The sequence below is a fragment of the Colossoma macropomum genome, unplaced genomic scaffold (assembly GCF_904425465.1).
Source record: "Colossoma macropomum unplaced genomic scaffold, Colossoma_macropomum, whole genome shotgun sequence".
NCBI lineage: Eukaryota > Metazoa > Chordata > Actinopteri > Characiformes > Serrasalmidae > Colossoma > Colossoma macropomum.
Window position 1 is genome coordinate 44,804,234 of NW_023494793.1, and position 24,220 is coordinate 44,828,453.

General features: G+C 39.9%; 1 protein-coding gene across 1 annotated transcript in view; it reads left to right on the plus strand.

Annotated features, from left to right (window-relative positions):
- The window catches only part of skia (v-ski avian sarcoma viral oncogene homolog a), a 103,893-nt gene extending 79,980 nt beyond the window's left edge, over positions 1 to 23,913 (plus strand). The window contains exons 2-7 of the mRNA XM_036579662.1: positions 3,769 to 3,888; positions 6,270 to 6,379; positions 12,624 to 12,901; positions 16,623 to 16,960; positions 18,876 to 19,106; positions 20,890 to 23,913. Coding sequence (XP_036435555.1) covers positions 3,769 to 3,888; positions 6,270 to 6,379; positions 12,624 to 12,901; positions 16,623 to 16,960; positions 18,876 to 19,106; positions 20,890 to 21,102 — 1,290 coding nt within the window. The 3' untranslated portion in view covers positions 21,103 to 23,913. The remainder of the gene's footprint in view (positions 1 to 3,768; positions 3,889 to 6,269; positions 6,380 to 12,623; positions 12,902 to 16,622; positions 16,961 to 18,875; positions 19,107 to 20,889) is intronic.
- The last annotated feature ends 307 nt before the right edge of the window (positions 23,914 to 24,220 follow it).

A 24,220-nucleotide genomic window follows, 5' to 3' on the forward strand; every position in this document is an offset into this window, starting at 1 on the left:
GTGTCTGAGAGAGAGAGAGAGAGAGAGAGAGAGAGAGAGAGAGAGAGAGAGAGCAGGAAAGTATAGAAAGAAAAGAAAAAACTACAAAGAAAGAAAAGGAAAAGAAGAACAAAAACAAGGAAAAAGAAGTAAAACAAGAGAAAGAAAGTGAAGAAAAAATAAAAAGGTAAGAAAGAATGAAGAAATGGAGTGAGAGAGTAACAGACAGGTGGAGGAAATGAAGATGAAAGGGAGTGAAAAAAACAGACAGACAGAGCGAGAGAGAGAGAGAGAGAGAGAGAGAGAGACGCTGGCTGTGCAGGAAGTCCCTCCCTTCCGGCTGAGGCGCTCGGGTCACACAGAGGCTGCAGAGGCAGAAACTGCAGAACCGGTTTGGTGGTTTTCGGCTGTGAGTTACAGGAGCAGCTCGTCTGCAGCAGCGCGACGCTGAACTGGAGCCGTGATCCGCCTGATGAGCCTTACAGTGATTTTACCACACAGAACAGGAGCTCCTGATAAAAAAGGATTCAGACCTACGGATTTGTTCTTTAAAGGGAATTGGCTTAATGGTTTTATATGGAGAGCACTGGTTTGCTGTAGAACACCTTTAGGTCCCATGTGGAGATTAAATGCATTTGAAATCAGCCACTGGTCACCTGTTAAACCGTTAGGACCCTTTACACTCTGATATCAACACATTAAACAAGAGAACACACATTACATTAGGCTTCTAAGCAGAGTTATAAAGGGGAACTCCATTGTTTTTCAAAATTCCTGCACAATTAACCAGTTAAGATGTAAACAGAGTGGGTCAGAGTGGGTCAGAGTGGGTCAGAGTGGTTCAGAGCAGTTCAGAGTGGTTTGGTGTGAAACAGTCTGTTCTAGATAAACTTAACGAGTCAGAACTGTTCACAGTGGTGGTGATAGGAACCAGACGTCCACCTCTAAAAGCTCCCTCACAGAAAGTTCCTACATGAAATGGTTATGAATTCACTGCCTGATGACTGAGACACTGTTTTATGATAGTTTAGAGAACTTAAACTCCATTCATGGTGGAGGGATACATGCAGGGCGCTGTGAGGCAAAATAGTCCCCAAAGAAAACTTATTATTTCAGATTTTCCACTATTTTCCATCATCAACATTCCATATAGACTCAGAAGACTCGTGTAGGTTCACTGGTGGTTCTGGATAGTAAATAAAATGTCTATATCTGTGTTGTAGTCATGGCGACCCCTGGTTCCTATCACCACCACTGTAAAGACATCTGAACCATTTCACACCAAACCACTCTGAATCTCTCTGTTTACACCTCAAACACTGAGTTATGGGGGGATTTTGGAAAATGGGTGGACTTTAAATCACACTACAAATTATTACACACATAAAATATCTTAAATATTTTCAATAAATAGGCTGCATGCCAGCTCATATCTTATCTATGATCTCTATGAATAATGATAATTACGACAATATTGTGATTGTGATAAATTATGTCACGGTATGATTTTCTGAGCACTGCACTGTTATCAAACTGCATGTTAGACAACATAATTAGTCCTGTTTAATTAGATTAAGTGCAGCGCAGTGTGTAAAACGTTGAATACAGATCACTGGCTTCGTAATTGTCTTCATGTTTTAAATGCAGCCATTTCAGCTTATCACAAAAATAAACATTATGACATAACATGTATCATGATGGTCATGACAGTGAGTCATTAGTGAAGTGATAGATGAGCGAAGCCTCGCTGTGAACTGAGCTCACATTACAGGCCAAGTTAACTGTTTTGTTTAATGGACACTGAAAGATATGTAGAAGCTGCTTTTATGAGTGAGCAGTTGTTAACAGTGAGTCTGATAATCTGATAACTGCAGAAAATCAGATTGTGTCATAACTGGTTCAGTGTGTTTACGATTAATAATCTGATAACTGCAGAAAATCAGATTGTGTCAGTAACTGGATCAGTGTGTTTACGCTTAATAATCTGATAACTGCAGAAAATCAGATAGTGTCAGTAACTGGTTCAGTGTGTTTATGTTTAATAATCTGATAACTGCAGAAAATCAGATTGTGTCATAACTGGTTCAGTGTGTTTACACTTAATAATCTGATAACTGCAGAAAATCAGATTGTGTCATAACTGGTTCAGTGTGTTTATGTTTAATAATCTGATAACTGCAGAAAATCTGATTGTGTCAGTAACTGGTTCAGTGTGTTTATGTTTAATAATCTGATAACTGCAGAAAATCAGATTGTCATAACTGGTTCAGTGTGTTTACACTTAATAATCTGATAACTGCAGAAAATCAGATTGTGTCAGTAACTGATTCAGTATGTTTACGCTTAATAATCTGATAACTGCAGAAAATCAGAATGTGTCAGTAACTGATTCAGTATGTTTACGCTTAATAATCTGATAACTGCAGAAAATCAGATTGTGTCAGTAACTGATTCAGTATGTTTACGCTTAATAATCTGATAACTGCAGAAAATCAGATTGTGTCATAACTGGTTCAGTGTGTTGACATTTAATAATCTGATAACTGCAGAAAATCTGATTGTGTCAGTAACTGGTTCAGTGTGTTTACGCTTAAGAATCTGATAACTGCAGAAAATCTGATTGTGTCAGTAACTGGTTCAGTGTGTTTACGCTTAATAACCTGATAACTGCAGAAAATCAGATTGTTGTGCTTGTTGTGTTGCAATTAAACTCTGATTACATTCTGCAGTTCTGGTTGGTGATAAAAGGGTTAAAATCTTGATGGAAATTGATCCAATCAGGATTGTTCTCTCTGTGGTATCTGTGTAGATTCAGCTGAGCTGCTCTCTCATTGGTTAGGACTTCAGGAGCTGGACTAAAGGCCTTACATGTTAGATTACCTATCAGCATCATTAGGAAGTGAACCAAAAACACTCTGATTTACAATGGGTGGAACCAAAAACATCACTCTAGCCTATCTGGATGTTCTAGACACATCATCAACTGTCAATACAAGCCTCTTAGTTGGTTAGGAGGTTCTCCCTGATTGGTCAGAAGGCTGTCTCTGATTGGTCAGAAGTCTGTCTCTGATTGGTCAGAAGGCTGTCCCTGATTGGTCAGTAGGCTGTCCCTGATTGGTCAGATGGTTGTCTCTGATTGGTAAGAAGGCTGTCTCTGATTGGTCAGAAGTCTGTCTCTGATTGGTCAGAAGGCTGTCCCTGATTGGTCAGTAGGCTGTCCCTGATTGGTCAGATGGTTGTCTCTGATTGGTAAGAAGGCTGTCCCTGATTGGTCAGAAGGCTGTCCCTGATTGGTCAGATGGTTGTCTCTGATTGGTAAGAAGGCTGTGGTCCTCCAGTGTCTGGCTAAGCTAAGCGGAGTTATCTGAGACAGAGCTCTGGACTGTGTGTGTTTTTTGCTGTGCAGATTGGTGTGTGTGTGTGTGTGTGTGTGTGTGTGTGTGTGTGTGTGTGTGTGTGTGTTTTACAGGTGTTTGAACACACACTATGTACACAGCAGATTAATCAGACGGTGCTTAATTAATAAATGATATGATATAAATTACAGTGATTACAGTCTGATTGAAACGGCGAACAAATCTAATATTACTGACACACAGCAGATCAGACAAGTTTAAAAGCACAACACAGCACATTAATGCCTTTACTCTGAAAAATACAATAAGATAAAGAGAAATATAATTAATAAATAAATAGTCATGAGTGTGTTGGCTTTTGAGGTAAAGGCTGTTCTTTTGTAACATCATTTCTCTCTTCTCTCTCTCTCTCTCTCTCTCTCTCTCTCTCTAGGTTTCTGATCCGGTTCCTGTTAAGAAGGCGAAGCTGGAAGATTTCCCGGCTCTCTCCCCCTCTGTGGACAAAGACATGCAACCTGATTGGCTGCGGTCCCTCTCTGCGTCGGCCAATAAGGTTAGTCTGTGATTAATGTTGTCGGTCTGAGTGAAGACGTTTATCTGGACTGTAATTAGAGACGCTGATGACCAGAGTTAAAGACCAGCAACACAGCAGGACAACGCACAGCTCAGCTACCAGCACTACAGACTACATCTCAAAATCACAAAATAAAAGTCTTATCTAAATCACAATATTAAAAGTCTTACTGAAATTCTAAAAATCTAAGATTATACAATTAAAAGTTTGACCCACGTTGTTAAATTGAAAGTGTTATTAAAATTCTACAATTAAGTCTTACAAAAATTTAAAGACTCACTAAAGTCATACAAAATTTCTAGAATTTAAACTTAAATTTAAAGTTATGAAAAATCTAAAATTAAAAGTCTTACTAAAATTGCATAATTTGAAAACTCCAGTTAGTCTTAACATTGTGTTAAAGGTTCTTAATGAACGGATCAACAGAAACGATTCGACAGTTACTTCCATTAACTTCCATTAGTAGTCAACTGTGTTTTTTTCCTTCTCCTGTAAAGTTGCCATTTTGGAGATGTGAGATTTTGTTCCGACAGAGATGATATATTTGTTTTTTGTGTTATTTTAATGCTATTTAATAAGTAGCCGTATTCATATTAAAGGTCATTTACGGATTTGGTGAAATTAGAAAATGGTAAAATGCTAAAACCCAATCATCCCTATTTATATCACTCTCGTTATGCTTCGTTAAAAGTTAATTAGTGGAATGTACGTCTTTGTTAATGTGTTCTAACCAATAAGGCGTGTTGTGAGGTGGGCGGAGTCTAAACAGAAGATCAGTATACCTGATTGGGGTATTCTGTAGCTTTGGTGAATTCACTATTAATCTAAAATATGAAACAATTAAAAAAGAAAGAAAAATAAAGAAGAGCTGTAGCGTTTATCATTCCTCAGATCTGGTTCTGCTGTAAACTAATTCTGGTTCCTCCTCTGATTGGCTGAGTGTTTTTATGTGTTTTAATGTGGGGTTTATGTAAAGTCCGGTTTCTTCCGTCTCTGAGCATTATTATTTTGTCGACTGCCGTCCTGCCGGCAGTGTGAATCAGGCTGATGTGAAAGGTGATCTCAGCCCAAAATAAGAGCCGCTGTTCTTCAGAAAAATCGATTCTCCTAAAAACACGAGGCTGAAAATAGTCTGGAGCTTTTCTCCGGTTTCACACGAACACACTGACCTCCGAGAGAGAGAGAGAGAGAGGGAGAGAGAGAGGGAGAGAGACAGAGAGAGAGACAGAGAGAGGGAGAGAGAGATGGAGAGAGAGAGGGAGAGAGACAGAGAGAGAGAGACAGAGAGAGAGACAGAGAGAGGGAGAGAGAGATGGAGAGAGAAAGAGAGAGAGAGAGAGAGAGAGAGCTGAGTGACCCTCACAACAAATACTCTCTCTCACTTTTTCAGATTCTGAGTGTTTCTCAGTAAAGCACTTTTTTGTGATTATGTCCACCTTTATTTCTGTTTAAAGCTCAGACAAAAATCTAATTCCCCCAGATTTCCAAAAGTATTCGGTCAGTAAAGACCTGTCTTCCTTCTTTAGTATTAGCTCTGGAGCTAAGGAAGCTTCTAGAGCACCAGTAAGCACAGTGCTAACTGCTCACTCTAACTGTGTGGAGGTGTTCAGTGTCTCTAATAGTCCTGATTCTGTGGTTTCTGAGTCTGTATGACTCACTGTGATCTATAAACATGGACTAAAGTACGTTAGCATAGCTAAAACAATAGCAACGACCTGGAAGACTGAAGTTTTCAGTGTAATTTTATCCATCACTTCAATATTCATCATAGCAACGTAGACGGAAGCTGTTTGGAATACAGTTAACTGTAGAAAAATGTTTTATTACTGGATTTAAATTCATACTTACCTTCAGTTCAGTGACATGCGCTTTAATAATAATAATAAAACAATGGTAATAATTTTGTTAATATTGCACTTTTCACACATGAAAATGCTGCTAAAAGTGTGTTATAATGTACTTAAATTAAAAAACAATGTAAACCAAAACAAGATTAGGCACAAAGCAGATAAAAACAGAGGACTCTAGTAAAAATAGTGAAAGTGAAAAGAAGTCGTTAATTAAAATTTAAACAATCAAATTCTCAAAATAATTATTAAAAGCCAGTAAAATGTCAAACCAAATAACAGTTGTAGCTGCTTTTTAATAGTGATGGTGAATGAACGTAATATTTTGTATCTCATATTTCTGAGATTTCTGGAGGTTTTAATTTAATATAAACTGTTCTTATGAGATGAAACATTGACATAAATCCATGAATAGGTTAAATGATCTCCCTCTTAATAATAAGAAATATTAGATATATTGACTGATTTTTAAATGATGTGTTGACTGATAATAACTGGTTGATGTGTTTTTAGGGTTTTAGCTGCATTCAGCCCAGACAGAGACCCTCAGCGTTCAGGCCGTGGTCTCCAAACATCTCCACCAGCGAAAAGGACGGCAAGCCGGCGAGTCTGCTGCGGGACAGGTAAACAACAAACAACTCAGCATAAACAACAACAGCCGCATTAACGAGGTTGACAGTGTGTTAAACGTGGGTGTAATTGGGTTTATTGTTGGGTTTCTCTGCACTGATTTGATGGAAATGTGATTAAAAGTAGTTTTAGAAGACTGAAAGACTCTGTTGGAGCTGGATTAGTTTACTCGGGTGACGTGCTGTAATCTGAGTGATCACTGACGAGATCTGCAGTTTAATCCAGTATGAATCTGCAGTGTTTTTACAGTCTGATCAGTCATAATTCCAGAGTGAATTTTCTTCTATAACTGGCTGAACTCAGAGCTCCTCAGTAACAGCAGATCTGCTCAAACCTACATCACAGTGGTTTAATAACAAAACCAGCTAACCTGAAATGGAGCTTGATTTGACTCCCCTCCTTAATCCTGGAGTTCATGACGAGATTGAAATCCACAGCACTTTTGATGATGGCTGAAATATCTCAAAAGCTCCTCTCACACATCAGCGTGTTTCCTGTCTTGTTGGGCGGCATTTGTTAAGCAGAATGAACCCATTTTATTAGCCTAATGCTAATCTATATATAATTTAGCTGCACTCTGTGTTGTTAATGTACAGAAGTGTGGTGCTTGTTGCATAACACTGATGTAAACGTCTGGTCAATGACGTTTAAATCCGGGCAGTTTGGGGAAATTACAGAGATCCTTTTGGAGTTTGGAAACGTTTGGATTACAGATCTCAGGGTTGGTACCTAGTTAGCTGTTTTAACTCTGTACAGATTAACTCACAACAAATGTTGTGTTCACAAAGTGTGTCGTCCTAATCCAGTTATATACAAAAGCTCTTCTCCAACAGCCATTCAACATTAATTATATACAACTAGCTTGTATACCTGATAGTACAACACCCCATCGCCCCCTAGTGGAGGGAGTACACTTTATTCCGTACGAATCGGCCAGTCAAATCACACACAGATTACAGATTACAATACCAGACCTCCTCTGATAAACTAATCCAGCTCCAGTAGGGCTTTAAATCCACTGAACTCGGAGCTCCTCAGTAACAGCAGTTCAAATCAACATCACTGTAAAATAATAACAAAACAAGGTAAATAGAAAACGACCTGTTTTTCTTTTTTTGACCTGAAGATGAAGCTAACAGCTAAATGAAGCTTGATTTGTCCGTTATTCCTTAAGTTCAACACTTCTGAGATCCACAGCGGTTCAGTGCTTATTCCCTCCGTACGCTGTGATTATGCTCCGTTATTTAGCATCGCTGTTGATAACGTGTGTCACTTCACACTGAAATGAGATGCAGAGTCTCGTCCTCGTCAGGCGTCACATTTTGTTTTGGTTTTGTTTGCAATTTAGCCGCACAGTGTGCTGTTACTGTTGGGAAGTGGCGCCTGTCATAAAGCTGATGTAAACGTCCGCGTGATGTCTGGATCCAGGCTGTTTGGGGTAATTTGGGGAAATTACACGGATCCCCAGTCCTGTACGAATCAGACAGTCAAATCACGCATAGATTACAGATTACATTACAGGAACTCCTCTGATAATCTAATCCAGCTCCAATTGGGATTAACTGTGATATTATCTGTGTTTATTTGCTGGTGATTAGCCATGTGGGCTAACTGCTAGCAGCCTCTGACAGGCTAACCACTCCCAACACACACGCACACACACACACACACACACACACACACACACACACACACAGCAAAACTAGAGATTGTGTGTTTGTGTGCAAAACCTCTGCACTAGTCATGCTAGCTTGCGGTTATGCTAGAATGACTGTTGAAGGCAGCTAAACCTCAGAATACACACACACACACACTCACACACACACACACACACACACACACACTCACACACACACACACACACACACACACTCACACACACACACACACACACACACTCACACACACACTCACCACACACACACACACTCACACACACACACACACTCACACACACTCACACACACACACACACTCACACACTCACACACACTCACACACACACACTATATTAATCTTTCACAAAAAATCCATCAATAATAGTAATCATATATCTTAGCGGGCAGCAGGCTAACTTAGCTTCCCTTTCAGTTCATGAGCAAGAGCAGCCAGAAAAACTACCACAGTCCAGCCTGGCTGGTCACCATTAAAACCAGCATGTGCTGTGTTTTGTATGCTGGTCAAGCAGCAGTGGAAGCTGATAAGCTGATCAGCAGAAAAACACACATCATCACTGTCCAAAGAAAGACTGTTTGGGCAGTAACTTTACAGGAGAGAGCAAAAACTCCCTTCACTTTAATGTAAGTTACTGTAGAGAGTTACTGTAATCTAGTTAATATAACTGATATTTCTCATTCTGATCGTGAGATTATTACTTACATCACTGAGACCAAGAAAAAAATGTCTAGAAAAATGTCTCTCTCTCTATCTCTGTCTCTGTCACTCTCTCTCTCTCTCTCTCTCTATATATATATATATATATATATATATCTGTCTCTCTCTCTCCCTCTCTCTCTCTCTCTATCTCTGTCTCTCTCTCTCTCTCTCTCTCTCTCAAATCAAATCAAATCAAATCAAATATGCTTTATTGCTATGACAGGATATAAGACCTATGTTGCCAAAGCTGTAAATACATCTTAAATTAAATTATTATTAAAATATAAATGAATAGGAAAAAAAAATGAATAGAAAATAAATAGGGAAAAAAGAAAAAAAAATAATAATAAATAAATATGGTAATACATATAAGCATAGAATGAATATGGACATGCCAAATGTAATAAAATAAAATACAATAAAATAATAATAATTAAAAATAAATAAATAAATAAAACAAACAAGGTTCATATGAAAAATGTAATACAATTTGAACATCTGGAATTAGAAATATTAATTCTATAATTGAGGTGCTATGTTACATTTTCTTCTCTGATCTTGTGGCAGTTCTGAATAAACTGTCCTGCTGAACTTATTGTTTCTACATTTTCTCCCAGTAAAATTTTCATTTTCTCTGAGTCGGTCAGTTTGGGGAAGGAGTCGGTCAGTTTGGGGGAGGAGGGGGTTTTATTAGTAATTTTGGGCAGAAAAGCGTCTCTGATGGTTTTATATTTTGAACATGAAAGAAGGAAGTGATTCTCAGTTTCTGTCTCTCCTGATGGGCAGTGGGTGCAGATCCTGTCCTCTCTGTCCAGCCTGCTTTTCCTGTGCCTCCCTGTTTCTATGGCCAGTTTATGGTCACTCAGTCTGTATTTCGTTAGTGTTTGTCTTTGTTTGTTATCTTTGATCCTGATTAGATAATTGGCTAATGAGTATTTTCGATCAAGCATTTCGTATCATGTGAGTTTGTGTTGGTGGGTGATCTGGTTTCTCCAGTAGAGGCTGTGATCTGCTCTGTTATCCTCAGCCTCTCTCAGTGTGGAGCGCTGAGCTGTCAGGTTGGCCTCTAAGTTCTTTATCCTGGCGAGCTGGGTCAGTGGGTGATTTGGGTCTGTCTTGTTGCTGATGAAGGCTTTATAGTGAAGGGAGTCTGGATCTGACCGGGTCAGGTGGTACCAGAATTTAGAGCATCTTTTCTGGATGTCCAGAATGAGCGGAAACCTGCCCAGCTCTGCTCTGCAGGCCAGATTAGAGACACCTCTGTTCACCTGCAGGACGTCTTTGCAAAATTCAAGATGAAATAGTTCTGTGGGTGTTTTGTCCCAAATTTCATAATTTTGTGTTCTTTCTAGTCCCCAGATTTCACTGCCATATAACATTATTGGTTCACTTACTGATTTAAATCATTTTAACCAGATTGTAACGGGGGGGGGCTGAATTTGGAAATTGTTTTTCTAATCATGTAGTAAGATCTGCGAGCTTTTTCCTTCAGTGCTGTAATCGCTGATTTAAAATGTCCTGCTGAATTTAATATCACACCTAAATAAGAGTAGTTGGTGGTGTGTGATATTACTGTGTCTTCAAAAGTAAGCTGGTATTTCTTCTCCTGTAATCTGGCTTTATTTTGAAAAATCATTATTTTTGTTTTGTCTATATTTACTGTAAGGGCCCAGTCTTTACAGTAAGTCTCCAGTATTGACAGGTTCTGCTGGAGTGCGTCTTTTGTTGGTCCTAATATCACTAGATCACATTAAACAAGGTGGGACTCAAACCGCAGCCTCTCTCTCTCTCTCCCTCTCTCTCTCTCTATCTCTGTCTCTCTCTCTCTCTCTCTCTCTCTCTATCTCTGTCTCTGTCTCTCTCTCTCTCTCTCTCCCTCTCTCTCTCTCTCTCTCTCTCTCTCTCTCTCTCTCTCTCTCTCTCCCTCTCTCTCTCTCTTTCTCTGTCTCTCTCTCTCTCTCTCTCTCTCTCTCTCTCTCTCTCTCTCTCTCTCTCTCTCTGTCTCTCTCTCTCTCTCTCTCTCTCTCTCTCTATCTCTGTCTCTCTTTCTCACTCCCTCCCTCTCTCTCTCACACTCCCCTCTATCTCTCCTATTTTTCGGTTTTATTGTGCAGGTGATTTCAATTTCACTCACTGTTCACCACAATCGTGAACTCGGTGTGAAATTAAATGCTAGCTAGCTAAAGCCTGAGCCTGTGTACTCCTCCCTAGCGGTGCCTGAAAGTGTGCTGAGCGTTTCCATGGAAATGTACCGTTTAGCTCACACAGCGGCCTCCAAAACGGTGGAAAGTCACCAGAAAGCTAAAAAGACAACATTGCTGTTTTACTGAGGCTCATCTGCGAAGCTTTCGTTCACTGTTAGCCGCGTTAGCCTCGTCGTTTCTGGTTGAATGTTTCTGTCAGAAGCCGCTAGCGTAGCTGCAGGGCTGCAGGGTGTCACTGTCTGCGGTCAGACTGAAACACTTTTGAGTAACGTTCTTTTACCATCCTGCCCTGAGACTGCGGCCTTTTCTGCTTAACCAGCCGCAGAAGAATTTCAGAGAAAACCACAGCCTGAAACGCTGATTAATCTCCTTCCCTCCTGCTAGATCAGAGCTGATTCTGTCAGCTAGAACCCAGCAGAGCTTTAACCGTCTCCTGCCTGACACACGGCCTTCAGAGTAACCAGGAGAACAGCACAGACCCAGGGCGAAGTGATTATCCTGTATAGTTACATACAAATTTGTACAGTGAAAATATCTGGAAATACGTTAAATAATCTTATAATAAACTCACAACAACCTCAGAGAATCAGATACACTGAGTAGATTTAATCATTTACGTGCCGTTTTTTGCTGTGTAGATGTTCATCTGAGCCGTACACTCTTAAAAAAGATGGTTCTTGGGGGGTTCTTTAGTAAAGACAGTGGTTTGGTATGGAACCGTGAACACTCAAAGAACCATTTGCATGATTAAATGGTTCTCTGCATGGTGAAATGGCTCTTCAGATTGATGGAAAATGAGTTGCACATGGTTCTATATAGAGCCTGTTTGAAAATGGTTCTGTATAGCATCAAAAAGGTAAAATTGTAACAATAGTAGAACCTTGTTCAAACCAAGAACCATGGTCTTTACTAAAGAACCCTTGATTCTTTTTAAGAGTGTTTCGCTCAGATCAACATCTACACTGTATAAAAACGGCACGTAAATGATCTTAAATCTACTCAGTGTATCTGATTCTCATGTTGAGGTTGTAAGTTTAGAGAGTATAAGATGATTTAATTTATTCAGACATTTTTACTGAAATATAATTGAGTAAAATTATCTGACTTTTGTTTCAAAGATATTTCTTAAAATGATAACTCACCTGCCAGTATAACGAGGTCCGTTACCATCACATAACACAAGTTAAAATGTCTAAAAATAAGTTATAAGTAAACAATCTTATAATAATCTTTGCATGAGACATATTTGATATATGGACTAGATTTAAGATCATTTGACCTGTCGAGATATCATTGTTTTGCAGTGTAACTGTGTGTAGTTTTACATTTTTTTGTATTTTTATATCATTTTCACACTTTTATTTACATTTGAAGTTGTTGTTTCTGTTGTTTTGTTAAAACTAAGCACTCACATTGACCAAAAGACAGAATTAAATGATAAATGAAGTGATAAAAGCTCATTGTTTTTTCCAAATCTCTTCAGTTTTATGTTCTGAGAACAGATGAACTGTAGATACTGATGAGTTCATAGTAGTCTTAAGATTAAAAGCCTAAGCCTTTTAATGAAGCTAATAAATTCTTTAAAAATAACCTGTTGAAACCTTTATTATTAATTATTATGTTATTGACGGAGTTGCTGGTGTTTCTGTCTCTGCAGTTTCTATAACTATAAGAGTTTGGAGAGCGCTGTGGCTCCGAATGTCGCGCTGCCGCCGCTCCAGAAACTTCCACAGGTTTCTCCCGCCGCGCCCCCCCCCCCCCCCACCGTCACCCACCCCGCCGAGTCCGAGCCGCAGCTGGACGGAGCCGCAAAGCCAAGGAAACGCAAGTTGACCGGTGACGTCCACTGCTGTCCGTCTGCGACGGCCGGCCGGCCCCCACCGCCCCCTGCTGAGGAGAGGGACTCGGACGTGGAGGTCGAGGTCCGAGATGAATGTGAGTCTGTTTTAATGTTTTTAACCACCAAAGTCTGAGGAAAATTAATGATGTATCAGCTGAGGTCATTTTAAATGCTCAGTAATGAAACAAATTGCAGGAGTGTGATTTAAACAGTGCTCTGACTGATCTGATTATCAGTGGTCAGTATAATCTGGACGAGCCCAGGTTTTACTACATTTCCTTGCCTTGTACTTGTAGTTGTACTGAGCAATGACAACAAAGCTGACTCTACTCTACTCTCTGCTCTAATAGTAATTATGTTAAACGTCGTCACTGTTGGAAATAAAACCAATTTCAGTGTAACATTCAGTGTAACTGGCTGAGGCTGAAAACAGCTGGAGAATAAATATATATATATATATATTCCCATGTCATATGCAGAAAACTGTATATGTTAATATATAAAGTCGAGCATGATTTTGTATTTGGTGTCAGTATTTGTGATTTCTGAGTGGGGGAGTCTTGTACGTGTTTTTTTGTCCTTCTTTTCTGCGCTGACCAATCAGGTCAAAAGGAAGACGGAGCTTCAGCGAGAGTTGGAACAAAGGCAGGATTAGCCTGACGATTTCAGAGAAATCAGCACAACATAAAACTTTCTGAAGGAACAGGCCGAGCTTTCCATCTGTACGTATCAGAGTGGCAGCTTTCTAGCATGGCTGATTGACAGCTGTTGCTTAGCAACAGGAAGACGCGCAGCCCAAAGCAGCACAGTGTGAACCCTAAAGAATAAAACCAGGCCGCGAGTTTCTCCGCCTCGATGTTTTTAAATCTCCCGAGGGTCGAGAGTTTTGGAGCTTTTGTGTTCCGACCTTGAGGAGTTACTCGCGGCGTTTCTGAGAGCTGCTGAGAGCGAAACCTCGCTGGAGTGCGTTTAAAGGGTTTCTTCTCGGTTCTCGGAGGGCCTTGAGAGAACAGAAACACTCTACAACAAAGCCGATGTGTGTTAATGTCAGGGACTCAACCAGGACGCGGATTCTGAGCACAGCTCTCGCTTCATCTCTGCTGGTTTTCTTAAGGTCGGCCTTGGAGTTTTAAAGAGGTTTCTGGGAAGTGGCGGCTGGTGGACCTGCAGAGAGAAACGTTTAACACTGACAGACATTCACTCTGTAAAAGAGAAGCAGCTCCACCAAACCTCCACCTCAAAAACACACCGAACAGTGTTCTGTTATCTTCATACCTGAGGAATTTTACTCATTTTTTCAGAGCTGATGTTCACGCTGTCTCTCTCGGATGTTTCAGGAAAGATTTATTGTCCTGAACGTCCGGCGAGAAAAAATAAACTAAGAACATTTCAGCTCTTTCTCTGATTAGCGCAGATTTCTCAACAGGTAGAAGATCTGAATGTGGTCCCTGCTGAAAAAGGAACATTAGAAACATTAAGATTCAAACAGTTTGGGTTATAATGCACTATATATAAACAATCAGGGTTATAATGGACTATATATAAACAGTCTGGGTTATAATGCACTATATGTAAACAATCAGGGTTATAATGCACTATATATAAACAATCAGGGTTATAATGGACTATATATAAACAGTCTGGGTTATAATGCACTATATGTAAACAATCAGGGTTATAATGCACTATATATAAACAATCAGGGTTATAATGGACTATATATAAACAGTCTGGGTTATAATGGACTATATATAAACAATCAGGGTTATAATGGACTATATATAAACAGTCTGGGTTATAATGGACTATATATAAACAATCAGGGTTATAATGCACTATATATAAACAGTCTGGGTTATAATGGACTATATATAAACAGTCTGGGTTATAATGGACTATATATAAACAATCAGGGTTATAATGCACTATATATAAACAGTCTGGGTTATAATGGACTATATATAAACAGTCTGGGTCATAATGGACTATATATAAACAATCAGGGTTATAATGCACTATATATAAACAGTCTGGGTTATAATGGACTATATATAAACAGTTTGGGTTATAATGGACTATATATAAACAATCAGGGTTATAATGCACTATATATAAACAGTCTGGGTTATAATGGACTATATATAAACAGTCTGGGTTATAATGGACTATATATAAACAATCAGGGTTATAATGCACTATATATAAACAGTCTGGGTTATAATGGACTATATATAAACAGTCTGGGTTATAATGGACTATATATAAACAATCAGGGTTATAATGCACTATATATAAACAGTCTGGGTTATAATGGACTATATATAAACAGTCTGGGTTATAATGGACTATATATAAACAGTTTGGGTTATAATGGACTATATATAAACAATCAGGGTTATAATGGACTATATATAAACAGTCTGGGTCATAATGGACTATATATAAACAGTCTGGGTTATAATGGACTATATATAAACAGTCTGGGTCATAATGGACTATATATAAACAGTCTGGGTTATAATGGACTATATATAAACAGTCTGGTTTATAATGGACTATATATAAACAGTTTGGGTTATAATGGACTATATATAAACAGTCTGGGTTATAATGGACTATATATAAACAGTCTGGGTTATAATGGACTATATATGAACAGTTTGGGTTATAATGGACTATATATAAACAGTCTGGGTTATAATGGACTATATATATAAACAGTCTGGGTTATAATGGACTATATATGAACAGTTTGGGTTATAATGGACTATATATAAACAGTCTGGGTTATAATGGACTATATATAAACAGTCTGGGTTATAATGGACTATATATAAACAGTCTGGGTTATAATGGACTATATATAAACAGTTTGGGTTATAATGGACTATATATAAACAGTCTGGGTTATAACGCACTATATATAAACAGTCTGGGTTATAATGGACTATATATGAACAGTTTGGGTTATAATGGACTATATATAAACAGTCTGGGTTATAATGGACTATATATATAAACAGTCTGGGTTATAATGGACTATATATGAACAGTCTGGGTTATAATGGACTATATATAAACAGTCTGGGTTATAATGGACTATATATAAACAGTCTGGGTTATAATGGACTATATATAAACAGTCTGGGTTATAACGCACTATATATAAACAGTTTGGGTTATAATGGACTATATATATAAACAGTTTGGGTTATAATGGACTTTTCCATGTTACTCAACAAAAGTAATCCATTACAAGTTACTCATTACTCCTGCCAGACTGTAATGTAATTTCATCCTGGAAGAAGTAATCTCACTCCTCATCACAGACTAATTTCAGCATGACATCACTCACCCTGCGAGTATGTTCTGTACAGGTCGAAGCTCTAATTTCTTTAAAGCTAAAGGAAATGTTGAACTCAAATACAGCTCGAGAGCCATCTGTCCGAGCCCACACCACCACTCCGACATGGCACCGAATAAAAAGTTTTGCAGCTACAGAGTTTAGAAAATGTGGACAATTAGATGGTTTTTGGAGTTTTTTTAAAGCCAAAGCCCCAGCAGCTGTAGACGCTGGTGTCTCTACCTCGACCACGCCGATCCCTGATGGAGGCTGACGAAGCGTGGTAGTCTGTAGTCTTTTACATTTTTATTTTACTTGTTTTTAACTTGTTCAGACTCTACAGTGATGTTCATTTAATTTGTTTGAAGTTCATTGTCTGTACTTCTTCTCTGCCATTGTGGCAGGAAAATCCATAACATCTCAGTTGGCGTCTCTTCTGGCTGATTCATTCTGTTTCCATTTCCTCCCTGCAGTCACCTCCTCGCTGTCGTCCCTCTCGTCTCCGTCCTTCACGTCCTCCTCCAGCTCTGCTAAAGACATGAGTTCTCCCAGCGCGGTGCCTGGCCCCGTCGCCGCAGCACCCGTTGCCACGGCAGGGGCAGGATCCGGGGTCGCCACAGCACCCGTCGCCGTGGCAGCCGACGGTCCAGTGGCTCTGGACTCCGAGCTGGAGACTCTGAGGCAGGCTCTGGAGAACGGACTGGACTCCAAAGAGTCGAAGGAGAAGTTTCTGCACGAAATCGTGAAGATGAGGGTGAAGCAGGAGGAGAAACTGGGCTCAGCTCTGCAGGCCAAGCGCAACTTACAGCAGGTACACCTCAGAACAGACACCTACACTGTGGGCGGGGCTGCATGGGTATTAGTAAGGTGGTGGAACTCCTCTTGAGCTTGTATGAAGATTGTGTGGCTCTGGTAGCCAGTCAGGCCATGTTGACTTATTAACCTAAACACTGAGCTGAAAGTTAGCCTACATCACACACACCGAGCCAATCAGCTAGCTAGAGAACAAGCTCTCCTATTGGTTAGGACTTCAGGAGCTGGACCGAAGGCCTTACATGTTAGATTAACTACAAATAGGAATCAACCAATCTGATAAGCAAGATATTATGGGCTCTGGGTTACAGTATGATCACAGTATGCTTTATTAAAAACTGGGATGAGTGGACAGTTTATTAGCACCTGTACACTCTTTAAAAAGATGGGGGTTCTTTAGTAAAGAAAATGGTTCTATATAGAACCATGAACACTCAAAGAACCCTTCATGTGATTAAATGGTTCTCTGCATGGTGAAATGGTTCTCCAGATTGATGGAGAATGTGTCGTATATGTATGTGATTCTATACAGCACCAAAAAGGGTTCTTCTATTGTTGTGGTGTCAAGCTTGTACCCTTTTGGTGCTATATAGAACCTTTTTCTACAGCACATTCTCCATCAATCTAAAAACAATTTCACAATGCAAAGAACCCTTTAATCATGCGAAGGGTTCTTTACTAAAGAACCTTTGATGAACCATCTTTTTTAAGAGAGTAAGGTAGTTATATTTTTAGGAATAAACACCTAATTAATCAGTCTGCAAAATTCAAAAAAAGTGTCGCCCCCCTTATTTACTGTTGCTACGCCCCTCAATCTTTCAGCTCAGTCCAGCTGGCGGCATCTACTAACAGGCTAAAACGTTCTGCAGCACAAAAAACATTTAGAAGAACACTGAGGAGAACATATGGGCGCTTTTTCATAAACAAACTGACTTTAGAAGACGTTCAGTGCAGACAGACATGTTTACAAACTCATAAAGCATTAAAGCGGCAGGTTTAATAAGGAGGAGTATTTAGAGATGGAAGCTGCACCTTCGGATGAGCTAATGCTAAAGCTGACGCTGACGCTAGTCCGGGCAGTGTTAGACGTTGAGGATGTCGTCTTTGACACTGGATCTTTCAGGAACATTCAGGAATGAAATGATAGCAGCTCCATCCTCCAGGTGATCAGGATAGTGTGAGTTTATGCGCTCCTCACCGACTCCTTCCACCATTTCTGATTTACTGCCGCCGTCGTTCTCACTGCAGACTTCACCTTTCGCCTGAAGGTGGAAGGAACGCTTGGGGCTGATTGTGATTGGCTGAGAGGTGTTAGTCGTTATTTTGCAAATGGTCAATTAAAGCAGAAAGTTCAGTCTTAATGATCTCGTAATTGAGAGGATCCAGTGACATTCTGGGAAAAAATGTACACAGAACAAAACTTACCAGGTTTGGAACATTTTCCTTTAACACAAGTTCAGACAGGAATGGTTTTGGAAGACATTAAGCCTCGTTCTCCAGTATCTTCCTCAGTTTGTTCTTAAGTGTGTTCTTGATGAAGGTCCTAAGAAAAGTCTCTGTCAGATTCATGACTTGTTCTTAAAGCTCAGAACTGTTCTCACCTTCGTGCTCGAGTGTGTAGATTCTGTTCTTACCTAAGAACAAACCCCACATTAGAGAACACTGGTTAATCAGAGTCTGTGTCAAAACTGCGTAAGTGGGTTTAAGAAGAAACTTCTTCTTAAGAACGGTTGGTGAATGAGGCCCAATGTTTAATTTGTCCATAGAGATAAATAACTCCTGTAGTTCCTAACAGGGGCACGACCCGACTCCTGCATGACGCACGGCTTCAGAGATCTGTCGTGAACGTCAGGCGTCATCTGGTTATGACGATAAGCCGCAGAGATGCTCATGGCTTGGTGTTTTGTTTGTAGGAGCTGGAGTTCCTGCGTGTGGCGAAGAAGGAGAAGCTGCGCGAGGCGACGGAGGCGAAGCGAAGTTTGCGGAAGGAGATCGAGCGTTTGCGGGCGGACGGAGAGCGGAGAATGCGGGAGGCAAACGAAGCGCGAGCAAGGCTGAAGAGGGAGCTGGAGCAGGCCAGGCAGCTACGAGTCTGTGATAAGGGCTGTGAGGCGGGGCGGCTACGCGCTAAATACTCCGCACAGGTAACTGATTCATCCACAACATACTGCTGTATATAAACACAGTACAACGGGAGCTACACATATGAGTCTGTTCTACAGTTTCTCATTAGGCTGAATGAATAACTGACTCTAAATGTAGGTATTGTGATATAAACTGAGTCTGTTCTACAGTTTCTCATTAGGTTGAATGAATAACCGACGCTAAATGTAGGTATTGTGATATAAACTGGGTCCGTTCTACAGTTTCTCGTGTTGTGGTGCAGATACAGGAATAGAGTCGGAGATGTAATTAGCGCTGAGGGCTGTATGTGTGAAACTATTGGGTGTTGGTCTCAGACGTGAGATAAGCTTAGGACCAAACAGGAAGAGATGAGTCTACTTCCTGTCAGCCACAGGAAGTGTTGTTTAGACTGAAACAGAGTGAGGCTTAGATTTCTGTCTAGCAGGACGTGCTCGTACGTCTGATGGCTCATTTTATTTTGGTTCATGAACGGCGCGTATCTAAAAACAGCAGCTCCATCATGAGGCCTGAGTTACAGCAGCGCTGAGCTCTCAGGGTCTTCTGGGCTTCAGAGAAGAGCGAATTAAAAATACAGCTGCTGCTTTTAAACTCTGTCAGAATTATAATAAAACATGGTTCAGTTCTGCTTGGTAATAAAATTAAAGTCTTGATGAAAAATGATCCAATCAGGATTGTTCTCTCTGTGGTATCTGGGTAGCTGCTGTCTCATTGGTTAGGACTTCAGGAGCTGGACTGAAGGCCTCACACTTTGATTAACTACAAACATCATTAGGAAGTGACCAAGGAACCAACCAATCACACTTGGGGCCAATTCAGAGAGAACATAGGCCTTCTGGAGATTCTAGATAAATGAATACGAGCTGTAGTCTAAGCAGTGTTTCAGGTAGTTGTTAGGAATGGAAAACAGCGGCAGCAGCTCTTTATATTGTTAGAAATAAATGTAAATGTTCCTCAAAGCTCCAACAGAGGTTTTAAGGTCTGATTGTGAACCTTAAATAAGTTTTCCCAGGTGAAAAGTTCGTATTTGTACCTTTTCATAACCGAATGTTTTAAACAGAACAGTAAAATAAAAGCCTGGAGACGAGACGGGGTGTGTGGAGTCAGAACAGCTTAGAACATATCATTTCAGTGGATTATGGTTCAGTTATGTTCCCTGACTAAAGGGACTGAGATGGAGCCTTGAGGGTTCCACCCCAGTGACAAGAGGGGCACTGACCCAGAGACAGATTAGAACCTTTATTTCTGAAAGAGAACTGAAAGAGTTACTGTAAAGCTTATACATATGAGCTCAGATATATGATAATGTCTGTTACAAGCTTCATATGTCTTTGTACAGTTAGCTTGGTGCTAACATACTATTAGAAATCCCATATTGGTGCTAGCAGAAATTAGCAGTTAGTAAAGAGGTGGTAATTTTTCGACTTAATTTTGACTCTTATTACTTGAAGTGAAGACCTGGCACTAATAGACGTGGTTCCTCACCGGATAACAGTCTATCCATAATCAAGTGTATTGATGATTACTTAAATCTACACGATTTGAGGCAAGATAGTGATGCTAATTGTTGCTGTTTAGGCTTTTATCACTTGTTAGCTGCATTAGCCTGGTAGCTCCAGTGCTAAAACCACACAAGCAAACTCCAGACCCCAAAAACGTCTTGGCTGATCAACTACATTTAGAATAAAACTGGTTAAATCTGGATCATCCTGAGTGTTAAAGTATCACTGTTTCCAGTGTCAGTCCTCCCAAGTTTAGTAAAACATAATTTGTGTGTGTTTTCAGATCGAGGAGCTCCAGATGAAGCTCCAGCATGCGGAGGCGGACCGCGAGCAGCTCCGGGCTGACCTGCAGCACGAGCGGGAGGCGCGGGAGCACCTGGAGAGGGTGGTGAAGGAGCTACAGGAGCAACTGTGGCCTAAAACCACAAACAAGGAGAACGTAAACACGCCAGCGTCGACACCGACAACACCGTCCAGCAAGGACTCCAGCAACTAACTCGCTCCGTCCACACACGGACTCCCCCGAGTGACCACGGGAGAAAAGCGCGAGTGGACACTGTTATAACGGAACGAACACGTGTTACTGTTGAAAGCACTGAATCAAGAAGAAGAAGTTATCGACATAGAACAAAAAAAAGAAGAAAAAATAGCACAAACGTATTCTTGTGCCTGCAAAAAGTGACTTTTAAAGACTTTCATAAGCGAAAAGTGAAAAGGAGAATCCGGCGAATTTTTGTTTTGTTTTCCAGAGGAGCGTCGGAGCATGCTGCCGAAGCGGAACGCTCTTCGTGTGTGTTTGTTTTCTGTTATTTTGTTTTTCCCGTTTTTCTATGCTCCTCCTGACGAAAACAGTTCACTTTGTAATAAGCTATTTAAGACTCTGCTTATGTTATGACAAAAAAACGTCGTTTTCGTCGGTGAAAAAGCCTCAAACGTTCCCTTTTTTACCGTGAAGGGCGCGGCCTTCTCCCACGTCTCGCCTGATGCTTGTCAAACAAAGCCATCGCTGTCGGGAACCCGTGAGCGGATCTTCAGAAGATGCGCTCGGCGAGGTTCGTTCGGTTGTGCGGGAGGTTTCGCTTCACTGTGCTTTTCTATCGCTGGGATGCTAAACAGTGCTAACAGTTAGCGCTATGCTAAGTCGTGGCGGCTGTTTTTTTTTAACGTTTTCTTTTCAGGGCTGGACGTGTGGACGTTATCAGAAACTGCAGAAATGTTCTGTTTGAGTAAATTATATGTAAATATGAATGTTTTTCTTTCCTTTTTTTACTTTACGATAATGAATCGCACTTTGTCATAACAGAATATCGCTTAGCCGCTCACCTCCGCCTGTACGTTTACCTTTATTTCACCAGTGTAGAAATGAAATGAGCTTTTTTTCCTTAATTATATGCAACACAGTTACATGCAATGTAATCATATGTTTAAGGCTAAATATTGTAAATAAACATTCGGCAGAAAATACGCTTGCTTACTAAAGGGGCGATCCAGTTCATTTCAGTTTTTTAAAAACGTTTGTTTTGTTTACTGGTTTTTTACTGTATTACAGCCTACATTTCAGATCATTCGTTTACAGACAGCGGTGAGGACAGACACGGACGTCCACCGTCTTTACGGGCGGCTCTGAAAGCCCACACTGATGATGCGTTGTGTTTTATAGACGATTTGGGTACAGTGCAGTCGGAATGTACGTCACGTTTTTGAAGCGCTGTCGCTTGATGTTTTTTGACGTATTTTTTCCGACGTTTGTTCTTGCTTGTCTTTTTCAGTAGCTCATATTTTCTTTTATATGCATGAGAGTTTTGAATTTGACGAGAAAGAAAGTCGTCAGCCATTCATATAATCCTAATTATCGGGCATTAATAATAGTGTTTATGTGTTTTTTTCTGTTTTGATTGTGTTATGCAATATTCAGCAACATCTGTCTATCAGAACATCTTAGATTTCAAAATAAGAGCACGCAAACACACACACACAGGCTCTAAATGCAGACTTCTCAGTGCACATTGTAATGCTGGCGAGCCCTAAGTGCCTGTATTTGGGCGCTTGGTTTCCAGAATTTGAGTGTTTTTTTACGTTTGCACTCTTTTACCAGAATTGACTTGACCATCTTTGCTTAAATGCAGCAATTTTGTCAGTATTCCTTTGATATCTTCTCCTTTTATTATAAATAAGTAAACAAATAAACAAATGAATAAATAAATAATACACTTGCCTTGCAACAATCTAGTGCAGCGTTTGCCTCTGGTATCTTCTATCTGAATAGCTTTTTAGTCATTTGCAAATACTGCAAATATTCTTATTGAGATTTCTCAAATATTTTTCCTCCTTTTTTAAATTTAGGAATATTAAGGTATATTTAAATGATATAAAAAGTAAAGGTTAGTGGCTTATAGAGATGATAGACGCCCAGCCGCCAGGTCTATAAATAATAACAACAATAATAATAATGATAATAATAATAAAGCCCAGCGTTTTAAATAAAATAAAATGAAATAAAGAGAATTTTCACTATGAGGCTGTTTTGTAGTTGTTTTTCACTCTGTGTACTTTTACTTTGTCTTTTTTTACAAAAGAATAAAACAGAAAAAGGGAGGAATTGTTGGTGCTCCCGAGTTTATGCTGAAAATACGGTGAAATTTCTAATTGAGAGCCATTCTTTTGCTAATATGCTAATCTGAGAGAATAAAAGAGCAATAATAGATCATGTTTAGAGAAGCAGAGCTAGTCAGTGTAGGAATTAATCACAGTCACCACTGTAAATATGTTTACTTTTCCTTTTTACGCTATTGTATAATAACTGTATATTGTGTTTCTGTTTTTTCTTTTCCTCTGAATGAAAATATACGACGGCTGTCCTGTTTTACACGAGTGCGTTTAGCAGAAATACAGACATGGTTTGGCTCCAGTTCTCCGCCGGCGCGTTCTGTCCTGTGCAATGCGTTTGTTACTGTTCTCTCTGTTTCGTTCTGCTTTGTTTTTTGTTTTTTGTTTTGAAGACGTTTATTTCATCAGTGTTGTAACACAGAAGTATCGTTTTTCAGCTCCGGTCGAATCCGGAAGCGTTTTTATCCCCCGTTTAATATCCTGGTTCAGTTCTTCATCATCTTAGCCCTTCACTGCTGCTATAACGAAATATTATAAACTTTACGATTTTACAGCACACCTATTTTTATGTAAGAGGTAAAAATGCTTTCTTCTTTATTAATGCCGCAGATACAGAATGACAAAAAATATCCTGGCCTATTTATCCTCTCTCGCTCTCTCTCGCTCTCTCTCTCTCTCTCTCTCTCTCTCTCTCTCTCTCTCTCTCTCTCTTCATCTCTCTTCCTCTCTCTCTTTCTCTCTCTCTCTTCCTCTCTTTCTCTTTCTCTCTCTCTCTCTCTCTCATCTCTCTTCCTCTCTCTCTCTCTCTCTCTCTTCATCTCTCTTTCTCTCTCTCTCTCTCTCTCTTCTCTCGCTCTCTCTCTCTCTCTCTCTCTCTTCCTCTCTTTCTCTCTCTCTCTCTCTCTCTCTCTCTCTCTCTCTTCTCTCTCCTCTCTTTCTCTCTCTCTCTCTCTCTCTCTCTCTCTCTCGTATAGACTGTAAGATAAAGGACTCTATGAGATTGCGTT